This window comes from Hakea prostrata, chromosome 6 (genome assembly GCF_041222555.1).
Source record: "Hakea prostrata isolate BN-2017 chromosome 6, UWA_Hpros_2, whole genome shotgun sequence".
Classification (NCBI taxonomy): Eukaryota; Viridiplantae; Streptophyta; class Magnoliopsida; order Proteales; family Proteaceae; genus Hakea; species Hakea prostrata.
In genome coordinates, this window is record NC_142605.1 from 37,197,389 (window position 1) to 37,215,318 (window position 17,930).

A 17,930-nucleotide genomic window follows, 5' to 3' on the forward strand; every position below is an offset into this window, starting at 1 on the left:
AATTGGGCTGTTACAGTAGAAAACCCAAAATATTAAGCCCATGAAGATCCAATATTAAACTTGTAGTCCATTCTTGGTCCATTTTTATGGCTTGGTGAGTTAGTGGCCTTCTTGTTGTTCTAAAATGCATCTCTCTCCCCCCTCCCTCCATGTCTTCGGTTTCTTGTCTTTTATGTGGGTTGTAAATGATATCTGCTCTTAACCATGTTTATCTTGTTCTTTTTGAATATAATATGTGCTCCAACTTGGGATAAAAAATTCTGGAATTTGTTAATCAGCTTATGTTTTCTTTGTTTTGTGTATGATGATTCTTATTTTGTTCTGGGTTTTCTTAGGCAATACGAAAACGCCATAGAGCTATCAATGAATCTCGTGCTCAGAAGCGCAAGGTAATATGCATAATTTTTTTTCTTTGTTAGTGTTCTACTAGTTTCCTGTTCTAAGAATGTGATGTCAATGTCCGTAGGTATAGTTTCCTGTTCTACACATTCTCTGTGATGTCAATGTCAGTAGGTGTATAGATTTTATGGGCTTCTCACTCATATTAAGTTAAAGTCTTCTCCTTACCTGGTTCGGAAGTATAATTTGAGTTCCAAGCTGGATACTGAATCTGGGTGTGTACTGCCTTCCATATGTAACAGGCTGGTCAAGTTTATGGAGTGCCTCTTTCTGCCTCTTTGTTACTCAAACCTGGTGTATTTCCTGAACAAAAGCCTTGTGGCGAAGATTTCAGAAAGAAATGGATTGAGGTTTGTATTCCCCACCAGTAAGAAGTTAATAAGATTATCAGAAACCTTGTGTGAATTAGTGGCATATGGTTTGTTATTTATTACTTCCTGATGTCATCCAGTGTCTTTGTGAAAAGTTAGAGTTTATTATTTGAGAAGGTTGTACTGGCCAGGGCTGTTATATTAGTGGCTCTGCTTCAATTATGTCTTCTTTCTGAGTTCCATTATTTACCAAAATAGCGACGTGTCACCATGGAGAAAATTTCGGCCCAGCAAAAAACCGAACTGAAATTTTGGTGGACACCTAGTATTTTTTTTTTGAAATTTCGACCCTAGGTTTCGGGCCTTATATGACCTCCATTTCATCTGATTTCTTGCCTTCTACCTATCTGAAGCATAATAAACACAATGGAACTAGTATTTTGCCTCTAAAAGACTACTCAAAAGTTATCATTCAAGTATACTAACAAATGATTGGTTTTGACAAAGTACAGATTGTATTGCATACATGCATATAATTATTAGCATACATGAATTGTTTGATAAAGTGGTTATATATACAAGAAGTCAACAAAACACAATGAACAACTAGATCAAGTGATGGCTTGAAGAAAATATATATTTTGAAGCCCATATATTAAGTTCAAGCCCATATATCATGTATACATATATATTTTGAAATTTAGAAAATAGTTTTTAAGATTAAAAAAAAATTAAAAAAATAGTTGCAATAATCAAAATATTAGTGTAACAAGACACTATCATAGATCAATAGTCCTAGACTAAACCTAAATTAATTTCAAAGCAATACAAGATCATTTAAGGCTTGAAGAAAACAAAAATGAAAAAAATGGTAGTTTGGAACTGTTGGGTATGGCTCATGCTTCACATTCTATTGCCGACGAGTTTCCTTTGTAGTTTGGACTTAGGCCCATGAATAACTGCTGTGGCTTAAAAGGTGTTTGAAGGCCAAAAAGAAGCAAAAGAGATGTTTGAAGGCAAAATAGTAGTGGAAATTAGGTGAAAATGGGATAGAAATTAACAAAAACCAAGTTTTAGTGTCGAAACCTGCGAAATTTCAGTCAAAACTTGCGAAATGGTTGCAACTTCGAAATTTCGGTTGAAACTGTGAACTTTAGGGAAATTGTTGGAGTTTTGTTTTGTTTTCAAATTTTGCAGATATGACCGAAATTTTTTCCATGCTTGTCTCCAAGACATTCTAGTAACCAGTTATGGTATGAGGAAAAAAATTAAACTAGGTCAGATGAAAGAAAAAAACTAGTTGGAACACTGTATATATATATATATATATATTTTTTTTTTCACTGGTTCAAGTCCTAGAAACAGCCTTTCTGGAAACAGGGGAAAGGCTGCATACATTCTACCCTCCTCTGCTCAACATGCATGCGTTGTGCACTGGGTACAGCCTTTTCAGTGAGCACTTTTTTGTGATGTTCATCTATACACCGTCCTTCCAAATTCTCCTTTGAATGAATTACCAGTATCAACTTGGTCCATCCACGTTTTTGCGTCTTCTTTGTTTGTTTTGCTGCTGTCAACCAAGCCAATTTTAGAGGGCCTACAAACTGACATGCTGATGGGTTCATTTGAACCATCTGTTTCTGGTAGATGTGGTGTGACTTCATGCTGTTGTCTCCAGTCTTGTCAAATTTGTTTTTGTTTTGTTTGGTTTGTAGATCAAACCAGTAAACATAATCTAATAACAAAGTATATCAGAAGTTCACAGACTAACAGCATTCTTGTGCATATATTGTTTTGGGTTTGGCCTTTTCTTAGACATTACATTTTCTATATTACAGACGCTTGCCTTTTTTGCGTGTATTCTCTTCTAATTGATGTCAAAGAGACCCATCAGAGGTTCTTCTTCTTGCTTCCTAGCAATCTCCCTTCTTTTCTTCTCTCCAGGTTGGTTGTGTGTCTTCTTTGTGTTTTGAGTTGGAGTCTGCTTCCACCTGGGCTATAATTTACTCTCTTGATTTGTGGATTCTTAATTCTTTGTAGCATTTTTTCTGCATGCATTGGAAAATTGCCTACTTTTTACATATGGATGGAGAAGATTTTTTTCTTTCAGCTGTATGGTTATGTTATCTTAAAGTTCACAGCTGCTTAAAATCTTCTCATTTTTCTTTCTCTGTGTTTCCCTCTGTTATTTTTTTTTTAAATTTTCCTTCAAGCTAGTAGGATTAACTAGGAACTGAACTTCATTTATTTTGGCAGGGGTTATCACAGCAACATAAGAGACTGCGTACGTTGGCTGATCATGTTCCTCATGGTTATAGGAGGAGAGCACTTATTGAGGTTCTCATTAAGCATAACGTTCCATTGTTGAGAGCTACTTGGTTTATAAAAGTAACTTACCTCAATCAGGTCAGAAGATAGAAATTATTTTGAGTCTGTGTAACCTACTTGATTCTTATTGCTAGCTGAGTCTGTGTAACCTACTGGATTCTTATTGCTAGCTTACTCGTGCATGGTTTTTTGAACATCAAAATGTTTGGTTATCAAGGTTTTGGTTCTTTTTCAGGTTCGGCCTACCTCTGGAAATGTTTCCTCTGGGCAAGCAGATAAACCACAATCAAGCCGAACTGACCTGTGGACAAAGGATGTTATTGATTACCTGCAGATCCTTCTGGATGAATTTTTGTCTAAAAGTGGTTCTTTGTCTACTCATTATAGCAGGGATCAATCACCACAGATGCTTCTGGCTGTGTCTGTACACCATGGTGATGGGGAGGAACCTTCACTACATTTTAAATGGTGGTACATGGTGCGTATCCTACAATGGCATCATGCAGAAGGGTTGCTTCTTCCTTCTTATGTCATTGACTGGGTTCTCAGTCAACTACAGGTTATTATTCAGTACCTTTTTTGCATGGTTTTATGGTATTTTCAAGTAGTTTTAATTTCAATTTCATATGCTTTTTTAGCAAGTGGTTAATGTTGAGATTTCATATTTATTGTGTTGATCTCAGGAGAAGGAATCAATTGAGACTTTTGAGTTATTATTGCCCATAATATATGGGTTGATAGAAACTATTGTTTTATCACAAACATATGTGCGCAATCTTGTGGAAGTTGCTGTTCGTTCCATACAGGAACTCCCTTCTGTTAGTTCTGAACTAGCAGACAATTCTCGGAGGGCCTATACTGTCTCTGCTGTGGTTGAGTTGCTCCGCTATTTGATGGTTGCTGTACCTGATACTTTCGTTTCCTTTGATTGCTTTCCTTTGCCACCTTCTGTACAATTGGTTGCTGTCGATAAACAAAAGGAACATGAGGTTGCAGGGAAGATTCAATATGGACCAAATGAATTTACTACCCCGTACAGTGACAGGAGAAAAGATTCTCGTAATCGGCTTTTGTCCTTTGACCACATTGTTTCATGCATTAAGAAACGCGCGGATGCTCTCACAAAGGCTGTGAGCCCTGGCCCCCAAGGTCATGGGTTGTCTACTGTTGTGCAGGATTTGGATAAAGCTTTGATATCAGGGGATTTGAAAACGGCTTATGGTCTTCTCTTTGATGATCTTTCTAGTGTGGGTATTGAAGAAGTCTGGATTTCAGGGGTCAGTCCATGCCTACGGTCATCCTTGAAGTGGATTGGGACAGTCAGCCTGTCATTTGTGTGCTCTGTATTCTTCCTTTGTGAGTGGGCAACATGTGATTTTAGAGATTGTCGGACTTCTCGGCCTCATGGTGTGAAATTTACAGGAAGAAAAGATTTTTCACAAGTTTATGTTGCGGTAACACTTTTGAAGCTGAAAATGGAAGCTATGCAGAGCTTGGCGCAGTGCAACAATGGTAGTCCATTGGGAGATAATGGCCTTTCAAAGAATGCCAGTTGTCATGATAGTCTTTCAGGAGGTACAGTTGTGGATAGGGTCTCTGTACATAGAAAGAAACGAAAGCATTTGGGTGGAAGTCCAGAAATGTCAGATAGTTTTCAAAGTCCAGGTCCTTTACATGATATTGTGGTGTGTTGGATAGATCAACATGATGTAGGCAAGGGTGAAGGTTTCAATCGCCTTCAACTACTTATCATGGAGCTCATACGCTTTGGTATCTTTTATCCCAAAGCCTATGTAAGGCAGTTGATAGTTAGTGGAATTATGGACAGGGATGAAAGTCCAATTGGTCTGGAAAGAAGAAAGAGACACCATCAGATCTTGAAACAACTCCCTGGTCCCTATATGCTTGATGCTTTGGAAAAAGCACAGAATGCTGAAGTTCCATTACTAGAGAAAGCCCTGCATGTTTACTCAAACGAACGTCGCTTGCTGCTTTATGGACTTGGTAGTGCTCATTATAAACCCTCCACTAATAGGAATGATGCAAATCTTCTCTATGAGAAAGAAAAGGATAATACAACTTCAGGAAGGGGTAGCACTTCCACCTCTTCTCTTGAACACTTGAGGAACCTTCAGTCAGTATACCATCCTTTGTCTGGTCAGAATGACAAGACAAAGTCTCGAGTTGCAGAACTGAAAGCGGCCATTTCCATATTATTGCATTTTCCAAATTCTTGTCCTTCTTCTGCAGATGGTCAATCTGATGAATCTCAGGGGAGTCTCAAGAGGTCTGTTGGGTCAATTGGCAGCAAGCTGGATGTATCAGAAGGAACAATTGGCTGTGAAGAATGTAGGAGGGCAAAAAGACAAAAGTCGAGTGAAGAAAGGAGCCCTCATGCTCATGGGTGTTCTCCTAATTTATCAGATGATGAAGACACATGGTGGATGAGAAAAGGACCTAAAGCTGTAGAGCTGAAGGTGGATCCACCTGTTAAGTCAACTAAACATGCTTCCAGAGGGCGGCAAAAAATTGTTCGTAAAACTCAAAGTCTTTCTCAGTTAGCTGCTGCTGCTAGGATTGACGGAAGCCAAGGAGCATCAACAAGTCATATATGTGATAATAGAGTAAGCTGTCCTCACCATAGAACTGGTACAGAAGCAGAAGTTCATAAACCAATGGATGAGATCAAAGCTGGTCAACTTGGTGATATTGTTTCAATTGGAAAGGCTTTGAAACAGCAGAGGTTGCTTGAGAAGAGGGCTGTATCTGTCTGGCTTATTACCTTAGTGAGGCAGCTTGTTGAAGGGGCTGAAAAGACTCCAGCAAAGATCGTTCAACGTAATGGGCCTTATCCACCTATTGATGACAGGAGTTCTTTAGGGTGGAAGATTGGTGAAGATGAGTTATCATCTATACTATATCTCATGGATGTTTCTTCTGATTTAGTTTCAGCCGTGAAGTTTCTTCTTTGGTTGTTACCAAAAGTTCTTGCCAATTCAACTTCTTCTACTCATGGCGGGAGAAGCATTCTGATGCTTCCGAAGAGCACAGGCAGTCAGGCATGTGAAGTAGGGGAAGCATTTGTATTGTCATGTATCCGAAGGTATGGATATATACACACATTACATTTATATATGAGTGGGGGGAGGAGGGTTGTGGGGAGAGGTTTAATGTGGCTTCCTAGTTGGTTACATGGTTGTATTCAAATTGCACTATCTCTCAATTTGCATGTTCATTTAGGTGTTTGTAATAAACATACTTATGGTAAACTGTTTCATTTCTGGAATCTCTGATGCTGCTTTAAATATGCGGTTCCTTGTCAATGGTTTATTCGTAGTTGATATTGGTTATGCTGAGACCAGCATTTCTGGTCCTTCGAGGTGTCATCATTTTTTCCGTATTGCACTGTGAAGGTTGAGTGGCTCTATGTTTCACACTATGATCTCAATTTGCTACCTTTGCACTTCAATATTCAATATTAGAGTTTGGTCTTGTAGTTGGGTCTGATGATTTGTCATGCTGTTGCCCATCTAGTTTGTAGAATTTATAATTGAGTGTGAAATTGATAAAATGAATTGCATGTGGCCTTGGTTTGGTAGACCCAGTTCTTATATATATGTGATGTTCTTTAAATTCTCATGCACTACATGTCCCCTCAGTCTATGGTTGAGCTTTTTGTAACCCTCATGCAATGCCTTATGATTGATAGAACCTTCAGGGAATCCCCATTAACTCTTACTAATAACTAGTATGGAAGAATCACCACCGGATAACTATGAATTCAGAACAGCACAAACAACATTGTAGTAGCAGTAGATTTCATTGAGCAAACCTGGATGGTTAACACTGATGAATACAAAATGATTCTACTAACTGATAGACAATTCTGAAATTAGGAAAAACAAAATGAAAACTCAGGTAATCAAGATCAAGGAAGATTTCAGGGAATCCCGATTAACTGCTTACTGAAAATTAGAACTAGCCCTATGGAAGATTGAGAAATCAAGCATAAACACCGGAGTATTTAAAAAAAATATTGAAAGTAACTAATATTCAGAACAGCAACATAACAACATTGTTGTTGTAGATAGCAGTAAGGATGTGCCTCATATAAAGAGCAAACCTGGATAGGTTAACACTGATGAATACAAAATGATTCTACTAACTGATAGACAATTCTGAAATTAGGAAAAACAAAATGAAAACTCAGATAATCAAGATCAGCATAATGGCCAGGCCATTCCCGAGAGGTTTCCCTCTCCCACAAGCACTGCTTGTATCTCTTTTCTCCTCCTCCTCTCTTCTCTCTCCCTTCCCTTACATAACTGAAAGATCCTAACAAACTCTTATGCATCTACCCAATCTTCTTCTGCCACCTGGACTGTCCCTTCTGCACCTCTGCTGTGAACAGAGTAGTGGTTGCTGTCCAATAGGAGGTTGCCATCTGTTCTCTCTTCACTTTGATCCCCTGCAGCAGCTGGAGGTGATATTGTGTTCTTCCCCTTATTCTTTCGCTTGTACACCCGAGTTATGAGGGGCTTATCACTTATTTTTTGAGGATGAGGATAGTATCATGATTATTGACTACATTTGATGCTGTTCTTTTTTTATATCTCTTGGATCCACATTATTATTGTGCTTCTTTATACATGCAACTTCACTGTACTATTTTATCTTTGAATTTTATAACAAAGTTGGGTTTGAAATGCTGTGGCTTTTTGGTGACATCTGTTGTGTCAAACTTTGGATACAGGTATGAAAATGTACTTGTAGCAAATGATCTTATTCCTGAAGCACTCTCTGCTGCAATGCGTCGAGCTGTGGCAGTCATGGCTTCCAATGGAAGGACATCTTGTTTAACAGCCTTATTTTATGCTAGAAATTTGTTGAAGAAATATGGAAATTTGGCTAGTGTGGTGAAATGGGAGAAGAATTTCAGGGCAGCAAGTGATCAAAGGATTCTTGCTGAACTTGAATCTATTCAGTCACTTGATGTGGAAGTTGGAATTCCACCTGGAGTTCCCTCAGGAGCTGAAAACCTTGATGATTACTTCCGTCAAAAGATCAGCGCAAGATTACCTCGATTAGGCCCTACTATGAAAGATATAGTGCAACGACATGTTGAGGAAGCTGTGCAATATTTCTCTGGCAAGGAAAGGAAACCATCTACAGCGGGTACTCCAAAAGTCTCTGTAATGGAGAAATGGGAAGATGGATGTCAAACAGCTCAAAAGATCGTTTTGGGGCTAACGGACTGCATTAGGCAGAGTAGTGGTATGGCTCAGGAGGGGGATCTGTCTGCTGTGGCTTCTGCCGTTGCTGCCATTGTGGGTAATGTGGGTCCAGCTTTAACAAAACTGGTAGATTTCACACAAGGCAGTAATTACCAAACATCTCCTTCCATGATAAGCTTACCAAGTTATGCTCGTCGTCTTATACAAATTCATATCACCTGCCTCTGCTTACTTAAGGAAGCACTTGGAGAGCGTCAGGTTCGTCTGTTTGAGATAGCTCTTGCAACAGAAGCTTCTTGTGTTGTTGCTGGAGTCTTAGCACCTGGAAAGGCTGCTCGCAATCAGTTTCAGCTGTCCCCTGAAGCTCATGAGTCCAATACTACCCTACCAAATGAAATGTTGAACAATTCCGCAAAGTCTCTCTTTGGAAGGGCTGGAAAAGTTGTGACTGCTGCTGTATCAGCACTTGTCGCTGGGGCAATTGTCCATGGAGTTACTAGCTTGGATAGAATGGTATCTGTATTAAGGTTAAAAGAGGGTTTGGATATTGTGCAATTTCTTAGGAGTGCAAGGTCCAGTTCGAATGGGATTTCTCATTATAAAGTGGACAATCCCATTGAAGTCTATGTGCACTGGTTTAGGTTGCTCATTGGGAATTGCAGAACAATTTATGATGGGTTAGTTGCAGAGCTCCTCAGTGAACCATATATCTTAGCTCTCTCAAGGATGCAGCGAATGCTTCCTATTAGTTTGGTCTTGCCTCCTGCTTATTCGATATTTTCATTAGTGATTTGGAGGACTCACATTCTTGGGTTGATTCGTGAAGATGTCCAACTGTATCAGTTGTTTGCATTGGCAATTGGTGATGCAGTGAGGCATCAACCTTTCCGGGACGTATGTTTGCGAGATACTCATGCTCTCTATGATGTTCTTGCTTCTGATGTTGGGGACACTGAGTTTGCTGCTATGCTTGAAATGCAAGGTACAGACAAACACACAAAAACCATAGCGGTTGTTCCCCTCCGTGGGAGGCTTTTCCTAAATGCAGTCCTTGATTGTAAAATTCCAGAGTCTGCCTCTCCACGAGATGATGGAAAGTGGGCTAGTGATTCAAAAGTTCAACATGTAGAAAATGAGTTGAAGCTTCAGGATCAGCTTGTGCACATTTTGGATACCCTTCAACCTGCAAAATTTCATTGGCAGTGGGTTCAACTTCGACTTCTTTTGAATGAACAGGCTCTCATTGAAAAGATTGAGGTCCATGGTATGTCTTTGGTGGAAGCTATTCAGTCTCTTTCTCCTAATGCTGGCAATTATACTCTTTCTGAGAATGAGAAGAAGTTCTCGGAGATTGTCCTCACAAGACTACTGGTCAGACCTGATGCTGCTCCTCTTTATTCCGAAGTAGTTCATCTTCTTGGGAGATCCTTAGTGGATTCTCTGTTGGATAGTGCTAAATGGTTCCTGGTGGGACCAGATGTTCTTTTGGGACGCAAATCCATAAGACAGCGACTTATCAAACTTGCAGACAACAAATTTTCAATTAAGCCCCAATTTTGGAAGCCATGGGGTTGGCGAAACTTTACTGCTGATATTTCTACAGGGAAAGGGGAAAAGAGAAAGAATGAAGCTAGCTCTCTTGAGGAAGGGGAGGTTGTAGAAGATGGAATAGACACTAAAAGGTTGGGAAGAGTTACGTCACGGTCATTTGATGCTGAAGGCTTACAATCCAGTCAACATTTTGTAATTGAGAGAGCTTTTGTTGATCTAGTTCTCCCTTGCATAGATAGGAGCTCTGATGTCTCACGCACCACATTTACAACTGAATTAATTAAGATGATGAATGGAATTGAACAGCAAATTAGTACAGTTACTCGTGGTGCTTGTAAACAAGCTGGGGCATCTCCATCTGGGATTGAAAGTGCTACACTCAAAGGCAACAGCCGCAAGGTACCAAAGGGTGGCAGTCCTGGGTTAGGTAGACGAACAACGGGAGCAGTTGATTCTGCACCACCCTCTTCGGTGGCTTTGCGAGCTTCAATGTGGTTGCGGTTGCAGTTCATCCTGAGGTTGCTTCCTTTCATCTATGGAGACAGGTAATTATGAGTAAACTCACATCTCCCCCCCCCCCCCCAACCAAAGAAAAAAGAAAGAAAGAAAGAAAAATCCTCTATTTCTCATTCATTTCAACTGTTGCTCTGTCTGTGTGTTTGAACAAGAATACCCAAAAAAAGAAATTATACTGGACTGGTTGACACATAAAAAAGGAATAAAGTTATACTCAATGGACATAGCCCCAAATCCCCCACCAAAAACAACATTTGTTATCGGGGTTTTATAAGTTTTGGGAGGTTGTGATTAAAATTGTCTCTGCTTATTGTGTGATGATTTTCTGTGTAAAACCTTGGTTACTCTGTGGATCAGCTTTTGAAGATTCAGTTATATCTGGTTTTATATGAATGCAATTTTGGCTTTGCAATAGCTTAGTCATTCATCATTATAATTAACACTGTAACTAAAATTGGTGATAAATTTGATCCTGTTTAACAGCAATGTCCTGGCAGCAATAGTTATTCTAGAAATGTTTATGAGCCAGTTTGTTCGCAGGGGGTTTGGAGTTGGAAACTCAAGCGGATGAGTTTCACATGTAGCGCTAGAACAGGGTTAGGTTGGCCAGGCTTCCTATACAGAATGCACTTTTGGTTTTGCAATAGCTTTGTCATTCATAACAATAATTACCACTGTAACTAAAATTGATGATAAATTTGATCCCATTTAACAGCGGTGTCCTGGCACCAATAGTTTCTTCAGAAATGTTTATGAGCCAGTTTGTTCGTAGGGGAGTCTAGGGTTGGAAACTTAATGAGTTTCACATGTAGGGCTACAACAGGGTCAGGTTGGGCCAGGCTTTCTAAAACCTGGCCTGACCCTGACCCTGACACTGACCACGACCAATAAACAAATTTAGAATCTATAATTGCATATTGTTGCCCTACATTATCCTACACATGATTGGGTTGGGCTGGGCATGTCCAAATCAAATACTCAATCCTGATCTGAGCTAGATCCTAATCCAGGGGAACCTTGGCCCAGCCCTGACCCACCCTTGAGGCCAAACTTTCACCTCTACACTCACACATGTATTGGGTTGGGAAAGCAGGGAAAGGAAGGGAAGCAAAAGAAAGTTACTGTAGTACCCTGAACCTTACTGTTGATTGGGTCGGACTCCTTTAAAGAGGAGAGGGAGAGAGACAATCGTTGACATTTTCCTTACGGGATATCAGATTAAAGCAGACCCAGTAACTAAATTTGTGATCAGACCTGAGATAGAGCAGCAACTATGGTTCCAAGGGAAGAAATCAAATTGATGGAAGGGGAAGAAAGAGATGAGACCACTCTTCTGGGAAGAAGAGAAAAGAAGAGAACGCATGAGAAGAGGAAAAAATCAGATACCAATCCTGTATGTACCACTCAGCACCACCCAAATTCTTTCCTAAAATCATCTCTAATTGATGGAATATACAGACTAACAGACTTCCAAAAATCTTCATCTGATTGATAAGAGGTCTCCCACTCTAATTCACTCAATAAAGCGAATCATCTCAAAATGAAACCCCATATCCTAATCTAAGTCAATCTCTGAACTCACCTTTTAATGCCTAGTATTTTATCCCTATTTTGTGGGCTTATATTGTAGGTCCATTACATCAATTAACTTTATGGGCTTATAAACTGAGCCCATTATGTCAACCCCAAATATAAGAATCCGAAGATCCATAGAACCCAACTATGGGCTAAGTAAAGGTGTCTGAGGCCCGATTGACCCAATTGGAGACTCATAGTAAGAGATTTGGAAATGATGACTTGCGTTTCAAGAGAGCACAGCATTTTCTGTTTGTTATAAAGAGAAACAATTTTAGATCTAAAGTGTATCCGCAGAACAATACACAATTACAAGATAGCCATAACACTTGCGCACTCACACTTACTACAACAAAATTTTATTAGCGGATGTCACAATCAGATGTGATATAGAGAGCTGATTGATGTAGTACCTGGGCAGAACCTAACCTGCTTCATTTGGACTAATTGGGCCAGTTAAAGTCAGCCGAGCTGATCTTGCCCAAAAAAGGCCAAAACACTGTTCATGTATACAGTAAGTCAGTAACTTGGAACTATATATAAGCATATCTACTTTCTATTTTAAGTATTAGAACTTTCTACTTCCTTTTTAACTAGCTTTTCAAGTATTAGAATTATATATCAGTATGTGCTTGGCCATTCTTGACCCACCAAAGCTTTAGTGAACTGAGTGGTTGAACCTTTGCTTTGAGTTCATTCTCTTGTTTCTTGCTTGAGTGATAAGTACTAGGGCTTGCTGAGAGAGCAAAACACCTGGGCTTAGGCTCCAACAGAGAGCTGTTTAGGTAGTCTCTCCAAATTAGTGGGACTCAGGATGGGGTGGGATTGGAGAAGACAAGGGAATGACAGGAAAGCCTAGTGTCGGAATCTGTCCGGTAACTTCTCTACCCCACGTATTCAAACACTCTCAACATACTTATACTTTTGGGTAAAAGGTACAAGTTTCCTTCCCCCACCAAATCCCCACAAACAAACAGGTCCAAGATTTATAATAATTATTGGGGAAAAACATCCTGTTATCACTGACACAGAACATGGGCTAATGCTCTGCAGTAATAACTCTTTCATTTGTCATGATCCAGTTTGTAGAGGTTTATAAATCTTATCTCTTGGAAATGGTTAAGGCTTGTGTCATTCTGTTGTGCAGATTCTCTTCCCTCCAATCAACCTCCTCCCCAATATTCCTGAATTACATGATAGCTCTAGTGGCTTCAACTCCACCCTTGATGTGAACATAAGTTAAAAAGCATAGGCTGATGTGAACACAAAGAAGAGGACCCCGCAAGGGAGGCTAGCCTCCCTAGTTCGTGCGCACCCCTTGGGGGTATTTTTTTCTTCTTTCCTGCATTATTTTCCTTGTTTAAGTAATTATTTCAGGTTAGGAGTCAGTTATTTGTTCTGTTTTGGAGTCTTTAATGTCAGTTGTCAGTAGATAAAGTTCCTAATTGGTCAAGGAGTCTAATTTGAATTTGGTTAGGAAGAGAATTTGATTCTATTTCAAGTTGTAAAGGCTATAAAGGCTCAAGCCTACTAAGAGTTTGTTGGTTTTTTATGAATAAAGATACTTGAGAATTATAGCCAAGGAGTTTTGGCAGGGTTCCTTTGAGAGGGACCCTGCGGTTGTCAAAGTATTGATTCCAGATCTTCTTCATCAATTTCTGCAATTCCAGCTTTCTATTTCAGCCTTCAAGTGTTGATTACAGCAAGGATAGCAAGCATCCAATCCCCAGAATTCAGTCCAGGCCATTCCAGGTATTCCCAACCCTACCCCTTCCCCTTGCAGCCCTTCCCTCTCTTCCCCGGTTTCTGTGCAACCCAGAAAACCCAAAACCAGACCTTCAAATCCTTCCTAGAGGCTTTTTCCCTCCTGTTTAGGTCAGGAATACCTTCCCGTAGACCTCACGACTCTCCTGGAGTTAATGCCCCCCTTTTCAGACCTCCCATGGCCCCTAAAATCCCTCCCCTCTCCCCCTCTTTCCTGTTTCTGACGGCAAGAGCAGAAAACAAAAATATAGAAAAAAGGAGACAGGAGGAAAAAGAGAAACGAAAGCCAGAGAAGAAGAAAGGGTAATAGGAGGAGCCCATTCCCCATGTCATTCAAGGCTTCCATGAAGGTCCCAAGCAGTCTAGACCTGAACTGTAACCCTAAATTTGCCCTAGTCCAGGAAAATCTGAAAATTCCAGATCCCCCACCCTCTTCCTTGGTTTGCATCATAGGCATTTAAAAATTTTTCATTTGAAGGTTTTAGCGATGCTTTGTCTAGAAGGTTGTAGTTAATGCAAGCATAAATCCTGGAACTATTGTGCAGGATGAGAAATTTTAACCATTTAAAGAAGTTACTTATGAAAAGTAATAAAAAGGGCTTCCTGAACCTGCTGCTTGTGGGAAGTTTACATCGGCTAGTTATAGGACACCAATTAAATTGGACATACTTGAGTCATCATATGCACTTCTTTTTGGTCCAAGGCTCTGATAAACATATATGGACAAAAATCATAATGATTGCAAGCTGCTTATGGAGCTTGAGGTTCCACATTTCGAGAATCTTTTGACAGTACAATAAGGAAGGTTAAGGGCTTATATTTTTACAAAACTTGTTTCTCTCTTCTATATCATCTAATTTTCTTTGAACCTCTGCATTGTCCTTTTATTGAAAGAGTTTTCCAGCGCGCAGGGCTCCAGCAGTGCACGGTCTAGGAAGATTCATATTGTGCAGCCTTAACCTATTTCCACAAAACAGGAGTGGGGTTCTTCACTTTTTTTTTTTTTTTTTGGGGGGGGGGGGGATGCAGGGGTTGTTATTATGCCCATCCTGTGTTTCGCAGGGGCATCATGCTTCCTTGCAACCTACTTCCCATCTTCGGTTAATGTTTTTTTTCATGCCATGATGGTACTTTACATTGTTATGGATGTTAAGAGTAAATGATTTCCTCTGGACCTATCGAGTTTTCTGTGGTGATCATTTTGAGTTGCTTCACTGTGTTTTTTTTTGGATGAATAAATAATTATGTTAAAAAACACAAGGAAACAAGAAGCCACCATTCAATTGGAAGGGAAGAAAGAAGAATTGAGACCTAGGAGACAACAATGAGCCTGTTCCTTGGGGAGTCAGCAACTGAGAGAGGGGGGGGGGAGGGAAGCCTAGCCAAAACATCAAAATGGATGGCATTCCAAATCGAGTTAAGAGAGCGGGATATGGAAGTCCATCATCTAAGATTGCGCTCCCACCAAAGATGATGGATGGTGGCACTGAAGACTAGCTTGCCAATTTGGTCACAAATGGAGGGGCTTGAGAAATTTCTCAAGGTCCAAGACCAATCTCGAGCAGAACCTAATGAACGCTGCGACCGGGGCCAAATAGTAGCGAGGGCTTTCCTCTAGAGGGAACTAGAGAAGGGGCAAAGAAAGAAAATGTGCTCTAGGTCCTCTGAACCATTCCAACATAGGATGCAACTGGGGCTAGCTGGGATGTGCCGGCTAATGAGAAATGACTGGGTGGGAAGGATGAGGTGAAGGGCTTTTTAGAGAGTTTGGAGTGACGAGGGATGTGGTCTTTGAACCAAACCAGGGGGGATACACTGTCTTTCTTAAAATTGAAATTCTGAAAAGCTGAAATTGACCTGTTACTTATTTTTGCTCTCTTATTTTGTATTGTTTCCTGTCTATTATTATTCTGATTTATGGTGAGAAGTGAAGCTATTTTGTTTGCAGTTTTGGTTGGAGTTATTAAATTTAAGGATTGTCTTCATATTGCCTTGCTTTGGATGATTCGATTGCTTGATTTCAAGTGAAAATGAATAAAAGAGAATAAACTAGTCATAGATTCTTGTTGATCTGAACATATCATCTATTGGACATTCTGACAGGAAATTAAGGCACTTGCTTGCTTCAGTCATACTTCGTCTACTTGGAAGTAGAGTTGTCCATGGAGATGCAGATCTACCATTTTATTCCATACAAAGAAGTTCAAACAAAAGGGAGGTGGAATCACGAATGGAAGTTTCAGGTTCTTCCCAGTTGGACCTTTCTGGAGACAGCCTCTTTGACTGCTTTTTAGCCGTCTTGCATGGGTTACTAAGCAGTTGCAAGCCAAGTTGGCTGAAGTTTAAACCTGCCACCAAGTCAACCATCAAGTCCCCTAGGGATTCTTCTGTGTTCGACCGTGAGGTAGCAGAGAGTTTGCAGGTTTGATCTGTGTGAACCGGTTAAAATGTTTCTTGTCTGTTGATGATGTTGGGAAACTCTTACAAGTAGCTAAGGAGAATCTGCTTTGAAACAATTCCCACTATTTCTGTGTTCTTGCAGAACGATTTGGATCGCATGCAACTGCCAGAGACGATACGGTGGCGCCTTCAAACTGCAATGCCAATGCTTCCCCTTTCCCTTCCGAGTTCCATTTCTTGTCAGCCACCAGCAGTCTCGACTGTAGCTCTTGCTGTGCTTCAATCCAGCATCTCGATTCCCAGTCTCCAGCAGGGTAATCCAAGTGTTCCACTAAGGACCCCTGTTTCTGTGCCACGAGCTGCGGCAAACTTGCCGGGGAAATCAAAGCTAATCCCATCACCAGAACAAGATATGGAAGTTGACCCTTGGACCCTATTAGAAGATGGGACGGGTTCAGGTTCCTCTTATAGCAACAGTAGCAGTGGTGTTGGTGGTGACCATGCTAATCTGAAGGCCTGCAGCTGGCTTAAAGGGGCTGTTCGAGTGAGACGAACGGACCTTACCTACATTGGGGCTGTGGATGATGAAAGCTGATCTTTTTGTTGGTACAATTGTTTGGCCTTGTTGGGGCTGGGGCTGCTCGGTTATGAATGTCCAACTTATGAGTCACAGGCATCGAGATTGCTTCTCTTTGCCTTGCAAGGACCCATCGCCTTCCACGGTAGGGATTGCTTCTCTTTGCCTTGCGAGGACGCGTTGCCTTCCATGGTAGTTCCCTACCCTCATTAAGGGGTTTCTTCAGAGCAGAACACTTGTAATGGGAGAGAGATCATTTTAGTCTTGCTCTGGTTTATACCAGGTTGGAAACTAACCCTCTGATGACCCTTCTTGCTGTGGCAGGTACGGCTTGGAAGGCTTGTTGTATATATAGGGAGATAATTGTTTTATTTTTGGCCATTGGGATGGGGAGAAAAATTGTGTCAAGAATGATATGTTTCTCTATTTTTGGCCATTGGGAAAGAGAAAAAAAATGTCCCAGGAATGACATAAATGTTTTTGAAGAATCTCTAGCTCCTCTTTCCGTCTCTTGACATGATGATGTTACCCATCTCCTGCATGTTTGATCTCTCTCCACTCTACCCAAAATTGAATATTGTTTCTTTCCCAAGTCATGCTTAGAAATATTTGTGATTAGGGTATGTGCAGTGTTTCTCTTCTCTGCTTGAATGTGCAGTGCCTCGGTGGTAATTTCAGGTAGGCTTCAATTTCTATGGACCAGAAACTTAAGTATACAGGTTGGAGGTGTTAAAAAAGACTTGTTCGCAAATTGAAAACTGATGTTTCTCTGATGGCCTGCGCAAGCCTTGTGTTGTTGGGAACGACGTTTTTCAAACATTGCTCACGGTGTCCAGCTACTCAGGCTTCCTTGGTTCACTAGACCCGTGATATTTTTGAATGGGCCAACTGTTTATTGGGATGTTGGTCGGTCTAGAGACTAAAATTTAAAACTTTTGGGAGTCCACCCACTGTTAAGTGAACCTCCTCCTTTTTTTTTTCTTTTTGTTTGTGTTTTATTTTGTTTGTTGTTTTGTTTTGTTTCCCTCGGGTTTGGGTTTTATTTTCTGAGATGGGAAAGGCTGCCGCCTGGGGGAGGAGTAGGGAGCTTCTTCCTGTTTTTGGTTCGAAATTTTGTTCTCAAACTTTTGACAGTAGTTGTTGCGCATTTAATGTGCAACATTCAAATTTGGGCTCTCTTATTTGATCAAAAGTAAATTGAGTACGAAGCTTTGAGGGCGCAGGGGAAAAACGACGCAACCATTAACTTCTAGTCTAGTGAGATTTGAGATTGTT

The 17,930-nt window shown here is 40.5% G+C and overlaps 1 protein-coding gene across 1 annotated transcript in view; it reads left to right on the top strand.

The window, feature by feature from the left end:
* The window catches only part of CCT (RNA polymerase II transcription mediator), a 35,537-nt gene extending 17,890 nt beyond the window's left edge, over nucleotides 1-17,647 (top strand). The window contains exons 6-13 of the mRNA XM_089159360.1: nucleotides 336-389; nucleotides 642-749; nucleotides 2,967-3,116; nucleotides 3,274-3,597; nucleotides 3,722-6,141; nucleotides 7,792-10,368; nucleotides 15,782-16,100; nucleotides 16,221-17,647. Coding sequence (XP_089015486.1) covers nucleotides 336-389; nucleotides 642-749; nucleotides 2,967-3,116; nucleotides 3,274-3,597; nucleotides 3,722-6,141; nucleotides 7,792-10,368; nucleotides 15,782-16,100; nucleotides 16,221-16,673 — 6,405 coding nt within the window. The 3' untranslated portion in view covers nucleotides 16,674-17,647. The remainder of the gene's footprint in view (nucleotides 1-335; nucleotides 390-641; nucleotides 750-2,966; nucleotides 3,117-3,273; nucleotides 3,598-3,721; nucleotides 6,142-7,791; nucleotides 10,369-15,781; nucleotides 16,101-16,220) is intronic.
* The last annotated feature ends 283 nt before the right edge of the window (nucleotides 17,648-17,930 follow it).